The 19,329-nt window shown below is 41.8% G+C and overlaps 1 protein-coding gene across 1 annotated transcript in view; it reads right to left on the bottom strand.

The window, feature by feature from the left end:
• The window catches only part of LOC146969355 (glucosidase 2 subunit beta-like), a 138,910-nt gene that overhangs the window by 6,270 nt on the left and 113,311 nt on the right, over positions 1-19,329 (bottom strand). The window contains exon 14 of the mRNA XM_085806291.1: positions 3,297-3,396. Within this exon, the coding sequence (XP_085662417.1) occupies positions 3,297-3,396 (100 nt within the window). The remainder of the gene's footprint in view (positions 1-3,296; positions 3,397-19,329) is intronic.

Below are 19,329 nucleotides of genomic sequence, written 5' to 3'. Positions count from 1 at the left end.
ACCCTGTTAAAATATTTGAGGGTGGCAAAGTCTTAAGAACATTTTCTGACGCAATGTAAACAAAAACTTAAAATGTATAAGCTTAGCAAAGTAAAAAAAAATGATGGCATTGCTTTTGTATTGGATTGCATTAGATTGTTGCTAAAAAAAATGCTTGTTGAGTGTATATTAGAAATATCTGTGAAGGTTCTTGTTCGTCCAGGTCATAGTTATCTCTCAGAGTTGAATCCGGTCATCTCCACTTCAGTCGGTCAGTCAGTTCATGCTCTTCTGACTAGATTAAGCTAGTCTGACTATGGGGGGGTCATGGCGCACATAATGAATACAGTGTTCCCCTTACATTAATTTATTAGTGGCGGTCCGCCACAAATAAATTGCGTCCGCCGCAAATAGATTTTTCGGCTTTTGGCTCGACCAACGCAATATCGTTTCGTTCCTTTTTCTCCGCATAGCGCTCTTTGTCCGTTATTGGCGTTCACACACAGAGAGAGAAGCGTGCATGCATGACAGCAGTACATGGTCAACTCTGAGAGATATATTAGAAGTATCATGCTATTTTCATTAAGGGAAACCTGAAAGGCAAAAGTTAATCTTTGGAATTCTACAAAATCTGTGATTTCATAGATTGGTTGTGTCCTTTCTTTCTCCCCTATGTAAAGGATACTGATGGTGCTGCTGTCCAGAGGGAGCTTGAGCAAGTTACCCATGGCATCTACAGCATCAGAGTTGAGGGAGGTGATGCCACCACCACACCTCCAGCTGATGGTGGCATAATGATCGAGGATGTTGAAGTTCTACATGACCTGGGAGACGTCGCCTCTGCATATGAACTCTTAATGGGTGTAGCACTGAACCTCAGTTATCCTAAGGAACTGTACTTCAGAGGCTCTTCCTTCAACTGGATGCTGGCAGACTCTCAACCAAGGTACAGACGCTCAAGAACAAACTGTATGAATGAACCAAACATTGATCTGGATGCCGAATGTGAATAAAATGGTTATCTGTTAGAAAATAGCAGAGTTGTTTATGCTGCATTAAGGTGGTTTATAATTGTTAATGTTGGGTAACAATGCTACATCACAAGTGACATGTTTGTTAAAGGGATAGTTCAATATTTTGGCAAATTGGCCCATTGCCATAATTGCTATCGTCATAGCAGTAGGTTCGTTACCTTTAATTGTCAGTGTAAGCTATTTTTAGAACGGCGGAGCAGAGCCGTGAGCTGCTCAGAGCTACGCTACGGAGGCTGAAGGAATTTCTTGGTTTCCCTCATCAAACTCATAAAGTACACAATCCAACAACTCCAAAACGCTGTCGTGGACAAGTTGTGACCTGCACATTCACCACGCTATGAGATAATAACACAACGTTACCAGACAGAGTTGTTTTAGAGGGAAATTCATGCAAAACCGCTTATGCACGTTGCCTTCAGGGACAGTTTTTCAGCAAGCAGACTCTGTATTTACCCTGTATTTACCTCGAAAACGGCTCCGTTTCGTAACGTTCCGTTATTATCTCATAGCGTGGTGAATGTGCAGCTCACAACTTGTCCACGAAAGCGTTTTGGTTGTTGGATTGTGTATTTGATGAGTTTGATGAGGGAAACCAAGAAATTCCTTCAGCCTCTGTAGCGTAGCTCTGAGCAGCTCGCGGCTCTGCTCCACCGTTTTAAAAATAGCTTGCACCGACAATCAAAGGTAATGAACCTACTGCTATGACGGTAGCGATTACGGCAATGGGCCAATTTGCCAAAATGTTGAACTATTCCTTTAATTTAAGTACATTTCAGGGTATTCCCTCCACAATATTAAAATAAAAGTTGACAGCAGCAGGTGTCATGGTTAAATTATCATGCTGTTACCAAAAAAATGGAGAACTGCAAGCCTGTTGTATTGTGGGACTGCAGTTGGATGGAAGTTTAAAACTGTTAGTGTTGAATCATGCTGCACCATAATGTCTTGTGGGGTATTATTTTGTACCAAGTGGCAACAAAATGTTGAATGTATATTGGTGAATAAAGGAAATAACAAAAATATGTTGGGTTTACTAAATTCATTTGTGTGGAACCTGTTGACAAACTAGAATTAGGTCAGACTAATAAGTATAAGTTAAATTGGATGAAAACCTTTTTTAATAAATTGAACTTAAATGTATTATGTTGAAAGGACAAATGTAAAATATGTAGCCTGTAAATATATTATTTATGTCCATATAACATAACTAAATTAGATTGGGTGAGCTTAAATATCTCTTGTTGATCAGAAGTTATTTTATCTAGTTGGGTCAATTCACATTGTGTTAAGGTAATACAAATACATTAAGTTAGATGAACCTATTATTTTTGCTTTAAACTAACATAATACACTTGTGTGGAACCTGTTGACAAAATAAATTTAATTAAAGTCAATGTTTCATTTTTTTGAGTGTGGGTTTTACCAATGTCAATGTATCCTGATAATTTACCACCGATACATCAAAATGTTGAATTTCCCCTGGATTATGTCGAACAAAAACCACTGGAATTAATTTGAGTGTGAAAAACTTTCCGTTAAAAAAGGAACATTATACTGTGTTTGCATATAGGCTGCTGGAAATGAAGAAATCAGTGTTTTTTGATGAAGTGCAAGCAGATGTAATTGAAACTTCATCAAGTCAAGTTGAGAAATCTATCCTTTGTTGTTTCCCTATTTCGCATAACAATCTGTCAGGAGTCTTAACCACTTGATGACTATACGGTATATGATATTCTTTATATCACTTATACACTATATCACTTCTCCTTATATCAATTATATGATCAGGATGATGATGGAAATGTATGTTATACTAAATTGGAGGCAGAGTTGAGTTTGTATTAATTGCAAATGAAAACAAAACAGATCAGAAACCCTATATCACAGTCTGTAATATAATATAAAACATATAAAACAAGTCAAATGAGTAATAACCACCTTGTTCTCTGCAGTTGAAAGTAAATAGAGTTCACAGTACATCATGCGAACATGAAGGTATTATATATTATTTGCTCGCATTTGTGTTGTTCAACAATGTAAATCAATATGTAAAATAACAATCATAAAAGCATAATTGGAATGAATATTTTCCTTGAGCATATTTGCGATTGTGAAACGGAGGCTGTGGAATCTCTCTTCTTTTTGTTCCCTCTATCCATCTGTTTATTTGACATTCTGACAGTGTGCACTTTCCATTTGTTCACCTGTCTATTAGTTTATTCATGCCTTCCTATGTCAGTGCGTGTGTGTGTGTGTGTTTGTATGAACATGTGTAGTACTCACTGTTGCACTGCGTGAACCTCCTTGCCAGCAGGGCTCTCCATTCTCATACACCATCTGACTGTACGGGTTCTCCTGCGTTCCTACCCACATCCCCCACTTCCTGAAAAAGAAAAACAGAAATAAGAAAACACATAGTGATTTTCGATACTTTGCTTCAACAGAGTTTAAAAAAAAAATCTGCAATTTCCTCTCTTCTTTTATTCGCAGTTAGAACAAATTGAACATAGCAACACATCATTTTTTGAACGCCACTCGATCGGCTTATTGGAAAATACTTTCTCCCAGTAAAAATAAAAAGCTGGCAAGATGGCCGGTCTGGCACTGCCCTTCTTCTGGTTGCTGGCACCGTCGCTTTTCGCATCCCTTCTCCTCTTCAACAATGGAGGGGAAATATTAATTACCATTTTGTCAGAGTTAATTCAGTATGCAATAACACACAGGGGAAGGAGAAGAGAAAAAAAAAAAAACACACAGTGAAGCTCATCTCAGACGAGCCTGTGCCTGCCCAGTGCTGGCTAATTACATTCTCACCAAACATTTGGGACCAGTGGACACAGTCCAGCACCGTGTCCACAGAGGCCGTGTGATTACGTGTTTTCACCAGGTTTAACTTCCTCTGATCTTTTGTTGAACTCAAGCCGCTTCTTTGAGGCGGAGACGACCTGCCGTGGTGCTGCCGCTAAGTGTCATTTTCTTTTATTTTCAATTTTTTTGGTTGTAAAACATTGTAATCCTGTTAGGGAGGAAAATCTTTTTTCTGCATCTGGTTGACTGAAGATTTTTTTTTTTTTTTTTACTGAAATGTGCCTGGCTTTGATCTCTGTCCCACGTAGGCTAGCAAACTGTTTTCTGTCTGCAATGCTAAATAGTCAAGACGGAGGAAATCAATCTTTTCACTTTCAGGTAAATGGGAAAAGAAACCTGATGCTCCGCAGGCTTCTTTTTTTAATCAACCCCTTGTCAATGGTCTGTTAATCATTCTAGATAAAAAAAAAAGAAAAAGAAAATCCTAACGGCTATAAATTCAATGTAACTTTTAATACGTCTAAGTGCTTTTCTCTCCGGTGCCAACCCTGTCACAGGTGCACAACACTTGATGAATGTGGCCACGCTGACCTTTCCACAGAGGCAACATCGCCTCTACTCCCTGCTCTCAGTCCTCATAGAGGCTAATCTGCTGTAATTCATGACCCACTGCTATATTTTCATTAGTCCTGATTGATCTCAAAATGACATTATACTGATGGACTGACGCTGAATCATTATGTCAGATTTGTCACTTGTCAACATCACTTTTTCGGAAGTTTTCCAAAACATCAAACATGTCTGGATCACCAATTTTAAAGGGATAGTTCACCCAAAATTCAAATATCACTCACTATTTACTCACCCTCATGTTGACTAAGGGCTGGGAGAATTTTCAGAGTCCTCCGTGCCTTCTCTGAGTTACAGGGGGGTCCACGCAGCAGTATTTGTCCATATAATGGTTGTGAATGGTACTCACTTTTCTTCGTCCAAAAAGACAAGCCCCGACATGAGAAATTGTTCCGCGTGATTTGCACTGACACAGGAAGAGCAGTGAACTGAGACACTGGGAGCTTCTGCTACAAACAAGCTTAAAATATAGACTTATTTAATTTTTTTCGAAACAATTTCTCATGTCAGGGCTTCAATACAAGAGGGACATTACAGACGAGCAGTATGGAGGTATTTGGATGTATTTTGGTGTGTCTTTTTGGACGAAGAAAAGTGAGCACCATTCACAACCATTATATGGACAAATACTGCTGCGCGGACCCTCCCCATAACTCAGAAAAGGCACAGAGGACTGTGAAAATTCTCCCAGCCCTTAGTCGACATGAGGGTGAGTAGATAATGAGTGAAACTTGAATTTTGGGTGAACTATCCCTTTAAAAAAAAAAGAATATGGCAGGCTGTGGAAATACACATTTTTTCTATTTCTTTACTTTATTCTTGTTTGACCTTGGAGAGGGTCAAACAGGGAGACCTCTTTGATTTGTAAAAACCACTCTGCTGTGGTTACAGACACGTCTGTCTTCAGGTCCCTCAGTGTGGCTTTTCTGCCGACCATGACGCGCATGGCTTATTTAAGATGCCTGAACGGGTTAGTCGGGAGGTGAATTGCTCACACAAGTGGAAGCCGAGCTGGGCCCGAGCGTCTCGCCTTTTTCCTTCCAGCCTGTTTGATTGGGTTTTAGCACTCTGTTAGCACCGGGGAGGCCCTCAAATGGATTGCTGTCAGGGCCCGGCAGACATGGCAAGCGGAGAAAGTGACAGTGCTTCTGCTTCTCGCTGCTAGTTGACCGCCGATCCCTCGCGCATCACCTCCGCCACCCCCCACCCCCACAACCCCCAACATCCCCTCACCTTCGTTCACTTCCTCCTTTAATCTCCATTCTCGCTCTGTCAGCCGTCCCGCGCCCCAGGAGGCAGCGTAGGCCCTGTCAATTAGGCTTGAGTTATCACTGAGATGTGGCCAACACACTCCAGTCATCTGGACTCGCAGGAGTCACGAGATGGAATCTTATTGACAGATCATTCCCTGTAATAATACCTACTTGCACTCGGTATTGGCAGGCCTATTTCCTACAGTCATTCTACACTTATCACCAGAATAGTGCACACAGCTTGTTATTTACACCTTGGACAGGAAAGAAAACAACACCACATTGGACCTTATTGCTTAATTTCATGGCATTAACATTTCTATATGTTAGTCTGACCCTGTGACAGACAATATAGCACAACCCCAAATGTGTAAAATGGACCCCCTGGCTCAATGACAACTTCATTTTCCCGTCCAATTTATCACAGTTTGGCTTAAAGCTGCAGACATGCTACAGATGATGCTGGCTTGCTCTGGCGGCAGCAGCAGGGCCGGTCTCCTTAAATTATCTGGGTTACTGTATGTATTTTCTTCCTTCATAACATGTTGGCTGATCTGCCGCACCTGTTTTTCTGCAGCCAAGCTGGAAACCCTGTTCGCCTGCCCGGCATCGGAAAAAAACACAGCTCACACCCCAACATTACTATTCAGATCACTGACTCCAATTTTTCTAAGGGAGAAGACACATTTCTGTTTTCAGTACAGTACAAGAAAAAAACAAACACAAATGGAGATAATTAAAATATGTAAACAGATTAACATTGGCAGTGGAGAGTAAATCACATCTTAGCTTTTGTGGGAATCCATTTCCAAACCACATGGAGACAAGAGAGGGGCCACGGAGGCAGACTTCCTTTTAATGATTAATGACGGGAGATATTGAACACATGCTACTTTTAAGACTTAAAACGTCGAGAATCTTATTTAAGGATATCTGGGTTATGACTCATTCTTTGTCTGGTGTCCTCTAATGCCATAAAATGCACCTTCCATCACAGATAAACCTTTAATAGCGGCGTATCAGGCCAGCTAAACCCATTACCCATACATTTACTTTACATTGTGGATGAGATAGTAGGGGGGTGGGAGAACTCAGACATACCTCTAACTGCTCGCTTTCATTTAATTTCCTCTCTGAATCGCTAAGGTGTGATTTCCATTGATGCAAAGAATGGCAGATGGAGCTGTGATTTAATTACATCCACTAGCCACGAAAATACCATTAAAAAATTGCAGTTTCAGCTCCTTTAGAGCCAAGTTTACTGCTAAAGACTCAAGATGGAGCCGGAGAAGGATAGAAAAACAACAATAACGTGTCCAAACTTCCATTTTTCCCCCCATTTTTGTGAATGTTATGACAACATCGGGCTGTAAGTGATATTGTTTTACTGACTTTTTATAATCTTATCCTCATTAGGAATAATTAGCGTTAAAAAAAAAGCTGATTAGCTTCCTTTTCTTCTTCTGATAATGGCTTGAGCTGATATAAGCTCTTCTTATTTCTTTAAAACGATGCGGTCGCCAGTGATTCTGTTTTAAACTTCACCGCGGCGCTAATCCTCACGCCTCGAGTGATAAATCCCGAAGATCCACAGCTAATCTTGCTCAACACTGAGTGGAGAGTTACCCCCTCTGATATAGCCACAAATCAACCTTTCAGAAGCAATTATCATTTAGACAACTCTACTCTGGTGTTTAAACACCCCGCAGATACTTTAGGGGGGGGAGAAGAGAGAGGGAGAAAAAGAAAAAAAATCTGGGCCAAAAGTGTGTATTTGTGTATGCATTGATGTGTGTCTGTGTAAAGCTTGTGTGTGTGTGTGTTTTGAGACCCTGGGCCTTCACTGGAGAGAAACTGGATGAACAAAACCACAGGGAGAAAAGAACACAGTGGTGGCCCCGTTTGGTATGTCTGTGGTTTCCTCAAGTAAACTGAATATAAATTTGCTCATTTGCCTTCAGTCCTCTGTGTGTGTGTATGTGTGTGTGTGTTTGTAGACATTAGAAAGCTGACGTAAGCTCCACTGAAGCATCATGGTTAGACTCAAAAACTGCATCCGTGAAACATGCTTACATCCGTATGTATCGCATGTGAAAGACTTCTATCAGAAAAGGTGCTAATTTGAAAGGAGGAGAAGCTAAACACATTTCTCGGTGTGAGGTACTGAAATAAAAGGCCGTTAGGTTTTTTTTCTTTTTTTTTTCTTCCAAAATCACACACTGTTCTGGCGCCGGTATTGAAACATTTCAGAAGCTAACCAGCCCTACAGGCAGCTCCTATCTCTTCCTATTAGAGAGCAGCAGCATCAGGCTAAGTCACTCAAACACACTCAGCTCATTTGCAGTAACTGATGTGCCAGCTCAGCATCAGATTACTTGTAAATACTCCTCTCTACCCGGCACCTCCTCATCCTGAATCCTAACCTTAGCCGCGATGCTAATGACATACAGTACCAGTGTTAAGATGGTGCAACGTCTGCGCTTATTACTGTCACTTTCGCACTGTAGCATCCGCTCATTAGCCGCCACGGCGATGAATTACACCTCGCAGCCCCTCGCTCGCTTTAACAAGGGGGTCTGGAGCAGCCAGTTAGTCCCCTCCCCGCCGCCCGTGAACGTTAATGTGCTAATCATTTAAAGCCCGAGACGTGGCAGGTGAGGAGAGACAGAGAGAGAGCAATTTGGAAACCGCTGGTTCATTTGGGTTCGGTGAATCACCAAAAAATAAAAAAAAGGCCGACCACCACCGACCGTGTGCCACTCACGTAAGGTCACCAATCAGCGAGCGGCTGCTCTCAGATGAGCCCGGCCACTGTTATTACTGTGCCAGTCACTGATGCTCCTCTCGCCCTGCTGCCACCCATGGCGCCCAGCACCTTGCTAAATAATTTATAGGCGTTGGAACATGTGAAGGGCACATGCTCGGGCAGGGCTTTGCTTTCACTACATGTCATGTTCCTGATATACACAAAGAAGGCCTTCATACCTCCTCTTTTTGCCTTTGCTAGTAGGTATTTCTAAATTATGGAGTGCGGGAGTGGATTAAATATATTATTACATAATGAATACTAATGAACGTGGGGATATAAATAAATCCTCAACAGGTCAGATCTCCCACAAATCAGATGTTTCTGTTTAATGTGGATGTTTGGTTGGCCGGTTTTCATGTGTATGGAGTGTTGACCTAATTATTTTACAACAGTGTGACACATTTTGTGTGTCTGTTCGCGCGCATAGACATCAACGGCGAGGCGTTACGCGGGCGCATCAGCGGCTCCTGACAGATATGAATCGGGGCTGATGTCAAACCCAAATCAGTATTCTGTTAACAGCTCACTTGTGCCTCATTAACGGCTGGGCTAGATGTTGCCATGGCTACCCAGCAGAAAGGCCATCAGGGGTTCACAGTGTCAACTCCACCCACCCTCCACTGCCTACCACTTTAACCCTCTCCTCAGACACACAAGAGTCATTACCCCCTTCACCTTGATTGCCAGATAGAGTGTGGGCCGATGGGTTCAGGGACACATTAAGAACACAAATATATAGGCGTTTACATTTCCTATAGTAGTGAGTGTGTTTTTTTTTTTTGTATGTGGTTGTCAGTAGCTGCACTACTGTACTGTGGCATCCTCCTCTTTGAGTGTTGGGCATAAGCGGCTGCCATGTTCCCAGGTAAAGAGGGGCCCTCTCTTTGCTAATGGCACTCCAGCAAATGACCTTGACAGCTTGAAAATGAGCGCATTAAGTAGAACACTTAAATGTATAATTATGCACTTGTTCCAGTGGAACTGTCACTACTCTGTAGGTTAAATCATTACGGCTTAGATAAGATGGAAAAAAAAAATTAATAATAAAACATCTTTTATTTTTTATTTAATGCCTATCAAAACAATTAAGAGACGAAACTGGCTTTGATATGAACATATGAGGGGGAGCATCACTCCACTCATTAAGTGAACGCGTTCATAACGCAATGCAAATCAGTGGCGGCGAGTAAAGCAACAAACAGCCATTAGTCAGTTTACTGAAAAGAAATGTGCATGGAAATGTGATGTGCTTGTTTTCGACGTAACAGCGTGATAAAAAATTTAATCAGGGGAGCAAGATAATGAAGATTATGTATGTAACACTAGCACTGTGTGCTGCTTGTATGACGCAAACCTATAGAAATATTAAAATTAGGGATGTACCGAAATTCTGGGTCGATACAGATACCGATGTTTGAAATAACAATTTGGCTGATGGTCGACGCTGGTACCGATGTTTTTTCTCGGTTGTTTATTCCACTTTTGTGTAAAGGAACCATAGAAATCGTCATTACTTACAAAAAAATGTCATTTTCACTCACTTAACCTTAGCAAATTGAACGTGCACGCACTCTCTGGTGTCTGTGCCGCAATATGCCACAATATCACTGCCACTGCCATCATTATTTTCCAATGGCCAATGGCAGTCAATGAGGCGAATATCAGCCGCATGCATTGGTGCATCACTAATCAAAATGTAAAATGTAATGTGTAATGCCTTTACATTAGAAAAATGTCTCATCATCCAAATCCAGGTGTCATATAAATGTGTTGCGCCCATACCGTCAACAATACGCCAGTATCAAATTAGCATAAAAAGGATTGTTATTCAACCTTCACATACAGATAGTGTTCACTCAGATGAACGCAAATTAATAAAACTTCACTCTAGAATAATTGATTAATTTGTCCTCTTAATTCGTCTAGACAGGGCTGATTATGAATAACTGACTTTTTATGACTGACTTTTTTTTTTTTTGCAAAGTGATACTGAAATACATTTATTATTTCTGTTTTTAGTCATCCTTAACAAAAGCCATTTCCCATGAGCCCTTGACCGTGGAGAGTTAAAGGTCACCAGTTCAACACAATGAGGTGAGTCAATGAGCGGGTGGAGGGCCGGAGACAGCAGGACAGTAAAGACCGAGTGATGGAAATGTTTTTCAACAGCAGAGATTACAGCTAAAAAAAAAGCATGTATGATAATTTATCGTTAGCTTAACCACTTATAAACTGACGTTAGATGCTAATCCACTTTTTACTTACAACTGATTGTTAGAGCTGTGGTTCATGTGGTGATTGCTGGTCATATCTGTACTTAATTGACCTAACACTGTCAGTGTCTCACACATCTGAGCAGTTGGAAGCTGAAAACAATCAAATCGCAACACTGTCAAAACGTCGGAAAATATCCTTCTTGTATTTTTAGCCCATATACCTGGCGGCGCTAAGTCGGAGAAGCTATTTTGTCGAGAGCTTGTTTCAAGTGTGTCATTCCCTGATTCCATCTCAGGTTGACGTTCAGCTTCTTTGTGCTCATTTGTAACCTGCTTGTGTTTGAGCAGTTTTACAGTAATAATCTTACAGCTCCCTCGCGATTGCTGTGCAATAAAATGGCCACCTATCGAGATAATTAGCTACAGTAATTTTCTCCTGTTTATACATGCGCAGCCACTGCAGAAAACTGCAAGTGAACAGTAATTAATCTTGGAAGGAGAAGGGACGTGATATATTTGCCATCACAATTTCATTCCCCCCTCTTTATACTTTTTAAAATGACGTTTTTCTCTTTTTTTTTAGCTGCCCTCAAGACAAATTGACGCTTATTGATCAAATACATATTTTCATATTAGAGTAGTCTCCTGTCGTGCCAATGAATTTGCTCAGCTGGATCGTACATGCTAAGGCCTCTCGGAGGGGATTGACAGCCTGGAGGCATTCACATGGCTGCACCTCTGCCTCTCAGCACCTGGACATTTTCTCCGTTACATTCCGGGGGATCTATTATTTAAAGCGCTATAAGAACTGCAAAACAATGTAAGGTCACAAGCCTGGCAAGTCGTTGTGAGAAAACTGTTGTTGTATGTCTGTACGTAGCTCCAAGAAAAAAAAAAAAGGCAGATGTGGAGAAATCACACGTATACAGTATAGCTACAAACCGTCAACCTATTTGTATTTTCCACGGTGGCCAGAACATCCCACTCTCTCTGGGGTTGCTCTGTGCTGTCATTTCAACTGCCTGGCTCCTTCGCAGTGGGCACACACAGTCATTCACTGTGGTTTCAATGTTGCTAGGCTACCTCACTTCTCCACTGTTTGCTGTTTGAAAATCTACTGTTCAATAAAGCAGTTCTAGGGAGACCTGTGGGTTTGAATACTGAGCGATATGAACCTGCAGGAGAAACTGACAAAACTAATAGCTTCTTTTTTTTAAGTTTCACAATAGACTTTTTTTTATTTTTTTATTTGTTCCTGTGAGTTGACAACACAGTAGCGCTATCTGTGCCTACCTACGTGCAGCCTATGCATCTCCTTCAGTCATAATATTCATGCATCTGGACATTTATAACCTTCATACGTTGTGAGTCACAGCCCAAGTGGTGAAAATCTTCCCTTTTGCTGCTCTTTTAAGCTTTGTATATTCATACCTCGGTGTCTAGGAGTTATTATTGTTATTCCTGTTTTGTCTATCCAGTTTTTCAGCTGGGCGTGTTCCAAGCTTGGACCGTTAAACGCAGTGTGTTTCCAAGGTTGAAAGGGTGAACAACAAGCAAGCTGCTCGCCGGGCCCTGTACTATTTCAGCGCTGCCTTTTCTCTTCCTCCTCCTCCCGCCGCGTGCCCCTCGATGATGACGAGTGCAGAGCAGTTTGACCCCGGCACAATAGAAAGGCCCCGGCTCCTTGAACTTTGCAGGGCGACACACGCCGACCCCCACCCACCCCCACCCCCTGACCCCGACCGCGTGGCCACCTGATTTCCCTGGAGTCCCAAAACAAAAAAACTCATTGGATGACCCCAGGACTGATCCCTTCCTCCTCCGCGGCTACATTTAAATCATCCCACCCTCCTCTGTCTGGAGGAAACAACGAGGATGCTATTCTTAAGGCTTCCTATTTTTATTCATCTGTCCACATACGTCTACGGGTGGATACGTCCATGTTTTTCGATTTTTTTTCCCACATCTTTTCCTCCACGCTGACCTTTAGAAAAGCATAAAAGATTACCGCTGTCACTTATTTGGCTCAACATGCAGAGCGAAGGTTTCCGAGTTCAAACCTCTCTGTCTGTCTGTCCTGTATCATTACGGCAGGAGCCATTTCCATGTGTTTATCCTAAGCTGACTCTGAGAGGGGGCCACATAAATATTTCAAATGCACTTCAGCTCGTGGTGAAAGGTTATTATGGCCAGGCACTGTTGTGAGGGCATACTTTAAAGAGTTGTTTTTTTTGTTGTTGTTGTGGTTGTTAGGAGCAAATGGCTTGAATACTGAGCTAATTACTGGGTGTTGACAATGTACTTCCTGGGGACTTGTGTTTTTAAAACTTAAATGGATCGGACTGATAGTGAGCTGTGGTGCTGCATGTGTTTAAGCCATTAGAGTCATTTGAAAGGAATTAAAATGAAATTATATACTGGGTGCTCGCTGCTGACTGGAAGGAGCCGTTTCCGGTGTCCTGTGTTAGATACTAGATTTTATCTTTCAGTGTGTGTGTGTGTGTGGTCGGATACACGCTCCATAGTGCTGTGGTACCGGTCTGGAGACCACATTTTAAAGGTCTTGGTCTTGACTATGATCGACTACATTTTCACTTGGTTTTGTCTCGGTCCAGCTCGACTCTGGATTTTTCCTCAAGACCCGTCAAGACCACAGCTGCAGTGACATCTTTCATTTAACTGCCAATGTCTCTCTGTCACTCACTCACTCACTCACTTCGGTTTACATAATGTAATTCAATAACTTTAAGATAATTCAAATATATGCTGACCATCTGAAAAACTTGGTTGCACCAATGTGTTCTTCTGTGTTCTTTTATTCAATCCAAACTTTGTTTCAATTAAATATGGTATAGATTTTACATAAAATTGTCTTTTCTAGGAATAATGTAAATATCAAGCCACATGATTATATTTATATTATGATTACTGGTACTAAATACAGTAATGGTCTTGAAAATGGTCTTGCATTGGTTTGGTTTCGGTCTTGCCCCTCCTTGGTCTTGGTCCTGACTCTGTCTCGGGTTAGGTGGTCTCGACTACAACATGAACGCTCCGTATTGAGAAGTTGAGAGAATTAAATAATCTTCTTTTTGGCAGATGGAGTAAACTGTTTGTTAACATGTATTTGGGGCAAACAGCTCATTTGAAAGAAGCTGAACTAGCCCTTTTCCCTGCTTCCAGGCTACGCTAACTAGCTCTACATTTATGCTGCATGTATGTCTGTATGGATGAGTTTCATTGTGTTGATCAGTGTGTTTGAGTCTTCAGTGTTACCTCTCCCTCTTCCTCTCCCTTCAGGCTTTACGCTGAGCGAACCAGATGCTTCTATCTCCAAACTTGATTCAATGCAGATATGAGAGCGGTGTCAATATTCATATCTCAGTCATCTGTTCCTATTGGTTTCCATTAAGGCAACATGGAACCAAAGAGGCTGGAAAGTTGCTGTTGCGTAAACTGCCAATGTATTAGTTGCAAATTACGATATTGTACTGAGAAACAAACAAACATTACAACCTTCAATACATCATTATTGATGAAAAACATCAATACCAGGGAGGCTGGTGGGAAATGAGTGTGACATGCTGGTGACAAAGTGTGATCAATGTTTGTATAGGTAGAGTATGCACTCTGTGTGTGTGTTTCCTCCTCTAACAAACAAACCTGTATGCTTATATAAGCTCATACAAGCACAACACAAACCCCTATATGCTGCTGCACATTACCCATTTAGGTATGTGTGTATTTGTTTGTCTTTTGAGACGTAAACCCCCGTGTTCGCCGTCCTGTCATTGTAACCGGCGTGTCTTGGTGTGGGTGGGGGTGCGGGACATTATGAAGATGGACGACGCTGTCACAGTGGGATGGTGTTTGTCGCAATGCAAGCATTTTCTTCTACTCTATTATCATTATCGCTGCTGATGTTATTGTTGCAATGGCCATTTCAGGAAGCGGTTGAGCTGCCGAGACCGAGAGGCAGGAAGGCGAAATGGAAAATGGGAGACATTGGAATTCAAGAGGTGAATATGAGTTGTATAATATCTACATTTACAGATAATTGGGAGCATACAGTATGACTGCCGTGCCTTATGAAATCTTTATGGCGATGCGTGTGTGGCCACAATATAAGAGCAAGCAAGCTACAAAAGAAAGTGTTCCCCGGCTGATTTATTGTTTCCTAAGAACATTTGTATGGTTAATGGTCTAACGCCAACTATTCTGCAAAACCAAGCATGAAGGAAGGTTAGGACTCAGGGAACAATTTTAACATTTATGAGGCTTGACGCACTTCACAAACTGAGCGCGCTTGGCCATGAGCCATAATCAGAATTCAGCAGCAACACCCTCGGTTTAATACAGCAGAAACGTAACATAACTAATACAAATTAGCGGGAATGGTAGCAAGCGAGTATCAGCAATGTCATTGCCACAGTAGTCACAGTTCCGGCTTTGCACTTTCATTGACAGGCCACACATGTTAATGCTGTTTCTCCCTCTCTCTCTCTCTTTCTCTCCCTCCCCCCTTTTTTTCCCCTCCTCTTCACATGGTTGTCCTTTAGGATGCCGGAGCAGGTGTGATAAATGCTGTCGTTTAAATCAAAGCACTCCCCCCTCTCTCCCCAACCCCCCTCTGGGGAGAAGGAGGATGCCTCCATGCAGATTGATATCAGGAGGCCCAGCCATATCCTGCAAGGGGCTGACTGATGGTCTGTCTGGATAAAAAATGAACTTTATTCCCAGCGTGCGAGCTATGATTCATGTGCCGCCCCACCCCCCCACCCTCCTCTCCTTCCCCAAAACCATTCCACATACACTTTCTGAAAACAGTATAGTACATCATATAGTGCTGCACTGCCTGCCTACACGCCGGCCAAATACCAATGAGGTGTTTGGGTTTGCATGTGATGAACTGAGCGAAGTATCAAACTAGTACTAACCTTGACATTAACGCGCTGTGGTAAAATAAAAAAAAATAAAAAAGGAAAAAAAAAGGAGGGATCAGGATCATTCCGTCCTTTTTCATCTCAGCAACATCGCTCTTGCAGCTTTTCATGTGAAATATATATTCTCAATCTTTCCCTCGGGTGCTGTTTGGCAAGCGATTTTGTTCCAGACAGAGTGACCAACCCGCGTGAGTCGGAGATGTGTTTGACCACTGGTACCGTTTGGTCCTTCTGCCCTTCCATACCATCATGAGTGACAGGCAGGCAGCAGCTCTGGGGGTCACATTACTCACAGTTAGCATTCTGTTCTTCCCTTTTCCTTTTTTTTCTTTTTTTCCCTCTTCCTGCGCTAAAAACATGGTGAAGCATTTGCACTTTCCGCTCCAAAAGTGAGTGGGTAGTGTGGGAGATGGCGGTGCAAAAAAGAACACAGCCCTGCTTTAGATTCCAATTAATTTGCCATCTGAAAGCAAAACTATATGTGCAGGGACAGATAATTGCTAATAAATTATCTTCAACATCTTACTTCAGCTGCCAAGAAAAGACGAGCGGAGCCTAATGGCGTCGCATCTCAAAGGAGTCAAACTGTTTTGACACTGTGTTGCAAATCTTCCCTGGTCATTTAGGCCTTTATATTGTCTGTTCGTAAAACAAGTTGTTAGCCTGTGTGACCGCTCCAGCCAAAACAGCACCGCTATTGAGCCCCCCCCCTCCCGCCGCCCATCCATCCCTCTTCAGGGAGGAGCTGCAGCAAATCATAAAAGCCTTTTTTTTTCTTCCAAGAGAGGTGTCAATGTCGATGGAATAGCTTTTCCGTAATTGCACCCTATAAAAGTGTCGGATGGCTGACGGTGAAGGCTAATGAGAGAGCGGAACAGGACAGTGAGGCGACATCCCGTAATTATCACCTCAAATCGAACATTCAAAGAAGAGGGAAAAAAAAAAAAAAGTGAAAGAACGGGGGGGAAACGTTGTATAAGTTTCTTTTTCCTTGATCTGTTTGACAAAGAAGTTGGAATGATGAGAAGGTGGAAAAAGGTGGTGTGAAAAGTTGTTGTTTCATAAAAAAAAAATCAAAACACATCTGACTGAAAGAGTTACTGTTAAAGTGCAGGTAGTGTTTTGGACTCGGAGCAATTTCACTTCCAATCAATGCACCGACACTCCTGAGGAACAAAGAATGAGAAAAAAATGTTCAGTGACATCTAAGAGGTTGAGGCTTGTACGGCTGCTGAGTGGCGTCTTACAGGCGTTCCCACACACACACATATACACACACACACACCGCTGTCCAGCTCGTCCACACTGTCAATCCCGGGGGGGACGGTAAAAGGCCAGAGCATAATCCTTTAGATGAAATTGAAACCCTTTGAGGCTGAGGAAATATAACCCCAGCAGTATATGAAACTCACCCCCTGTTTGTCATTGATCAAAAGGTATTAAGCCTATAATAGAGATCTGTTAGCGATTGATTAAAGGTCATATGAAGCCTAACAGAGGTTGAATAACAATAAGAATAAAAAAAAAAATCAATAGCGCAAAATATTGGTTTTTTAGGATAACTTTACACGAACACTGTAACAATGATTAAAGAGCTTTACGGGTTCTTCTATCAGGTCCATTCATAAAAATGAAGAATGTGGTCATGTGGATTTATCAAATTATATAAAAAATGAAGTAATGGTTTTAATTTTCAGTGTTATTTCTGGATACCTGTTCTAACTCTGCTCTGCCTTTCCCTCCATCTCCACTTACTCTGCCAGATTGTCTTTGTACCACGTGCCTTATCTCAGTCTGTTTTGATCCTGCCCGTGCTGTTGACCTTGCCTGTGTTGTGTTTTTTTTTTTTTCAGGGAGTGGGATTTTGCCTCAGCCCAAACCTTTGTACTTGTGTTTTGCCTGTTTGGATTTATTCCTATGTAAAGACTGTTTACTTTTACATCTGCCTCCTGAGTGCTCTTGGCTTCCTTGTCTGAGAATCGTGACACTTTCTGGTTTTATTGGATGATAAAAGACCAAGGACGACAAAATGTATTTGGGATTCCAAAAAGCTGCTATGGAAAAAAAAAACTAAACAAAAAAACAACAACAACCAGCTTTTTGTGGTTTTATATTAGAAGTGTGAATATGCTCCGAAACAAACTCTGAAATGTCACAGCACACAATATATTCACAATGCTGTGAAACTCAAAGTGTCGAACTGCAAACGTTAAATTGTTACCGTCTAGTCCTGGGTGGTGCAGATGGTGCTGTAAGATGGCTGCACTGATGAGAGCTCTGAGTCAACTCAGCAAACCTGTGTGGATTTCCTTTTTTATTACTGGCTGTTTTTTTTTCTTTCTGTTTTTGTCTTTTTTTCTCTCGCACGGCGGCGCTATCAAACGTTCAGTTTGACAAACACGTTCGGAGATATCATCATCAGACGTCTCGGACCTTTTGACGCGACAGACGGCGTACTCCCCTTTTGTTTACTTACACGTCGCAGAGAGAAAACACAGAGAGGGAAGCTTGTAGGGACTCTGAAGAACCTGATTAAAACTAAACAAAACCAAAAAAAACAAGAAATCTACGTTGCCCAGTGTTCTGCTGTTTGATGCTCAGTTCCTGGACAACAACCTACTGTAGGTGAGCTGCAAGTTGGGGTGGGGAGGGTGGGGATTCTTTCTTTCTTTTTTTTTTGGACCAATCAAAAGTGTGGCATATTCTCTGGTAGAATTTGATATTGGTACTGCTAAAATTTCCAGAGTTATTGGGCTTTTTATTTTGCTGTCCGTCCAAAAAAGCACTGTGAAACCAAGGCAAAGTGCAGTATCTGCAAAGAGTACTGTATTCCCTACATTCTAGAATTTACTCTATAATGCCATTGGAGTAAAACCAAGCCAATGTGCCGTATCTGTAGCTAATACCAAGCCAAAGTTCAGTATTTGCACACAAACCAAGGCAAAAGTGCAGTATCTGCCATAAAACAGTCAAAATTGGTCAGAAAGACAAACTACAAACTACATTTAATTCAGTCCACCTTTATCTAATCAATTATAGACTTGATAGTTATTCATAATTTGATGCTTAAACCTGACAATGAAAAACACAAAAAGCTGTTTTTCTCAGTTTGGCAGTTTTTACAGATACTGCACTTTGCCTTTGTAGGGCAGTATGGTTATATTAACTCTTCATTAGCCATGGATGACTGTCTTTTAAAAAAAAAAAAGTACTGTAAGTTAGATCTCTTTTTTTTTTTTTTTTTTTTTACTTCCCCACAGAGTTCAGCTCAGTCCTCCTCACAGCTGTTTACCCTCCCCCTCCCCACAGGTTGATAAATCTATCCCCAGTTGTGCGGTACAGGATTGTAAATGGACCGGAGTCTCACACCCATATGCTTAGTTCCGTTTTTGGGAGCAACTTTAACAGAAACAACACAAGGACGACTCTCCCAAAATACTATCAAGATATCACTTCTCCCACCCTGGTCTGAGTCTCTGGTGGTTCCTCTCCACTCAGACGTGTCTATCTGAAAACACTCACCTGTCCTTCCTTGTGGAGGGAACCATACTGTTTTCTGTGTATGGGAGGAAGCTGCAGAAGGAAGAGCTGGTTTCCGAAGTCGTTTACCGATGGGACAAAGAGACTGAGGAGGGTGGGGGGTTGGGGGGTTGGGTG

The sequence above is a fragment of the Trachurus japonicus genome, chromosome 18 (assembly GCF_045865225.1).
Source record: "Trachurus japonicus isolate A0001 chromosome 18, Traja_1.0".
Classification (NCBI taxonomy): Eukaryota; Metazoa; Chordata; class Actinopteri; order Carangiformes; family Carangidae; genus Trachurus; species Trachurus japonicus.
Note: the sequence above shows the minus strand (reverse complement) of the source record. Positions and strands in the feature narration are given on the sequence as shown.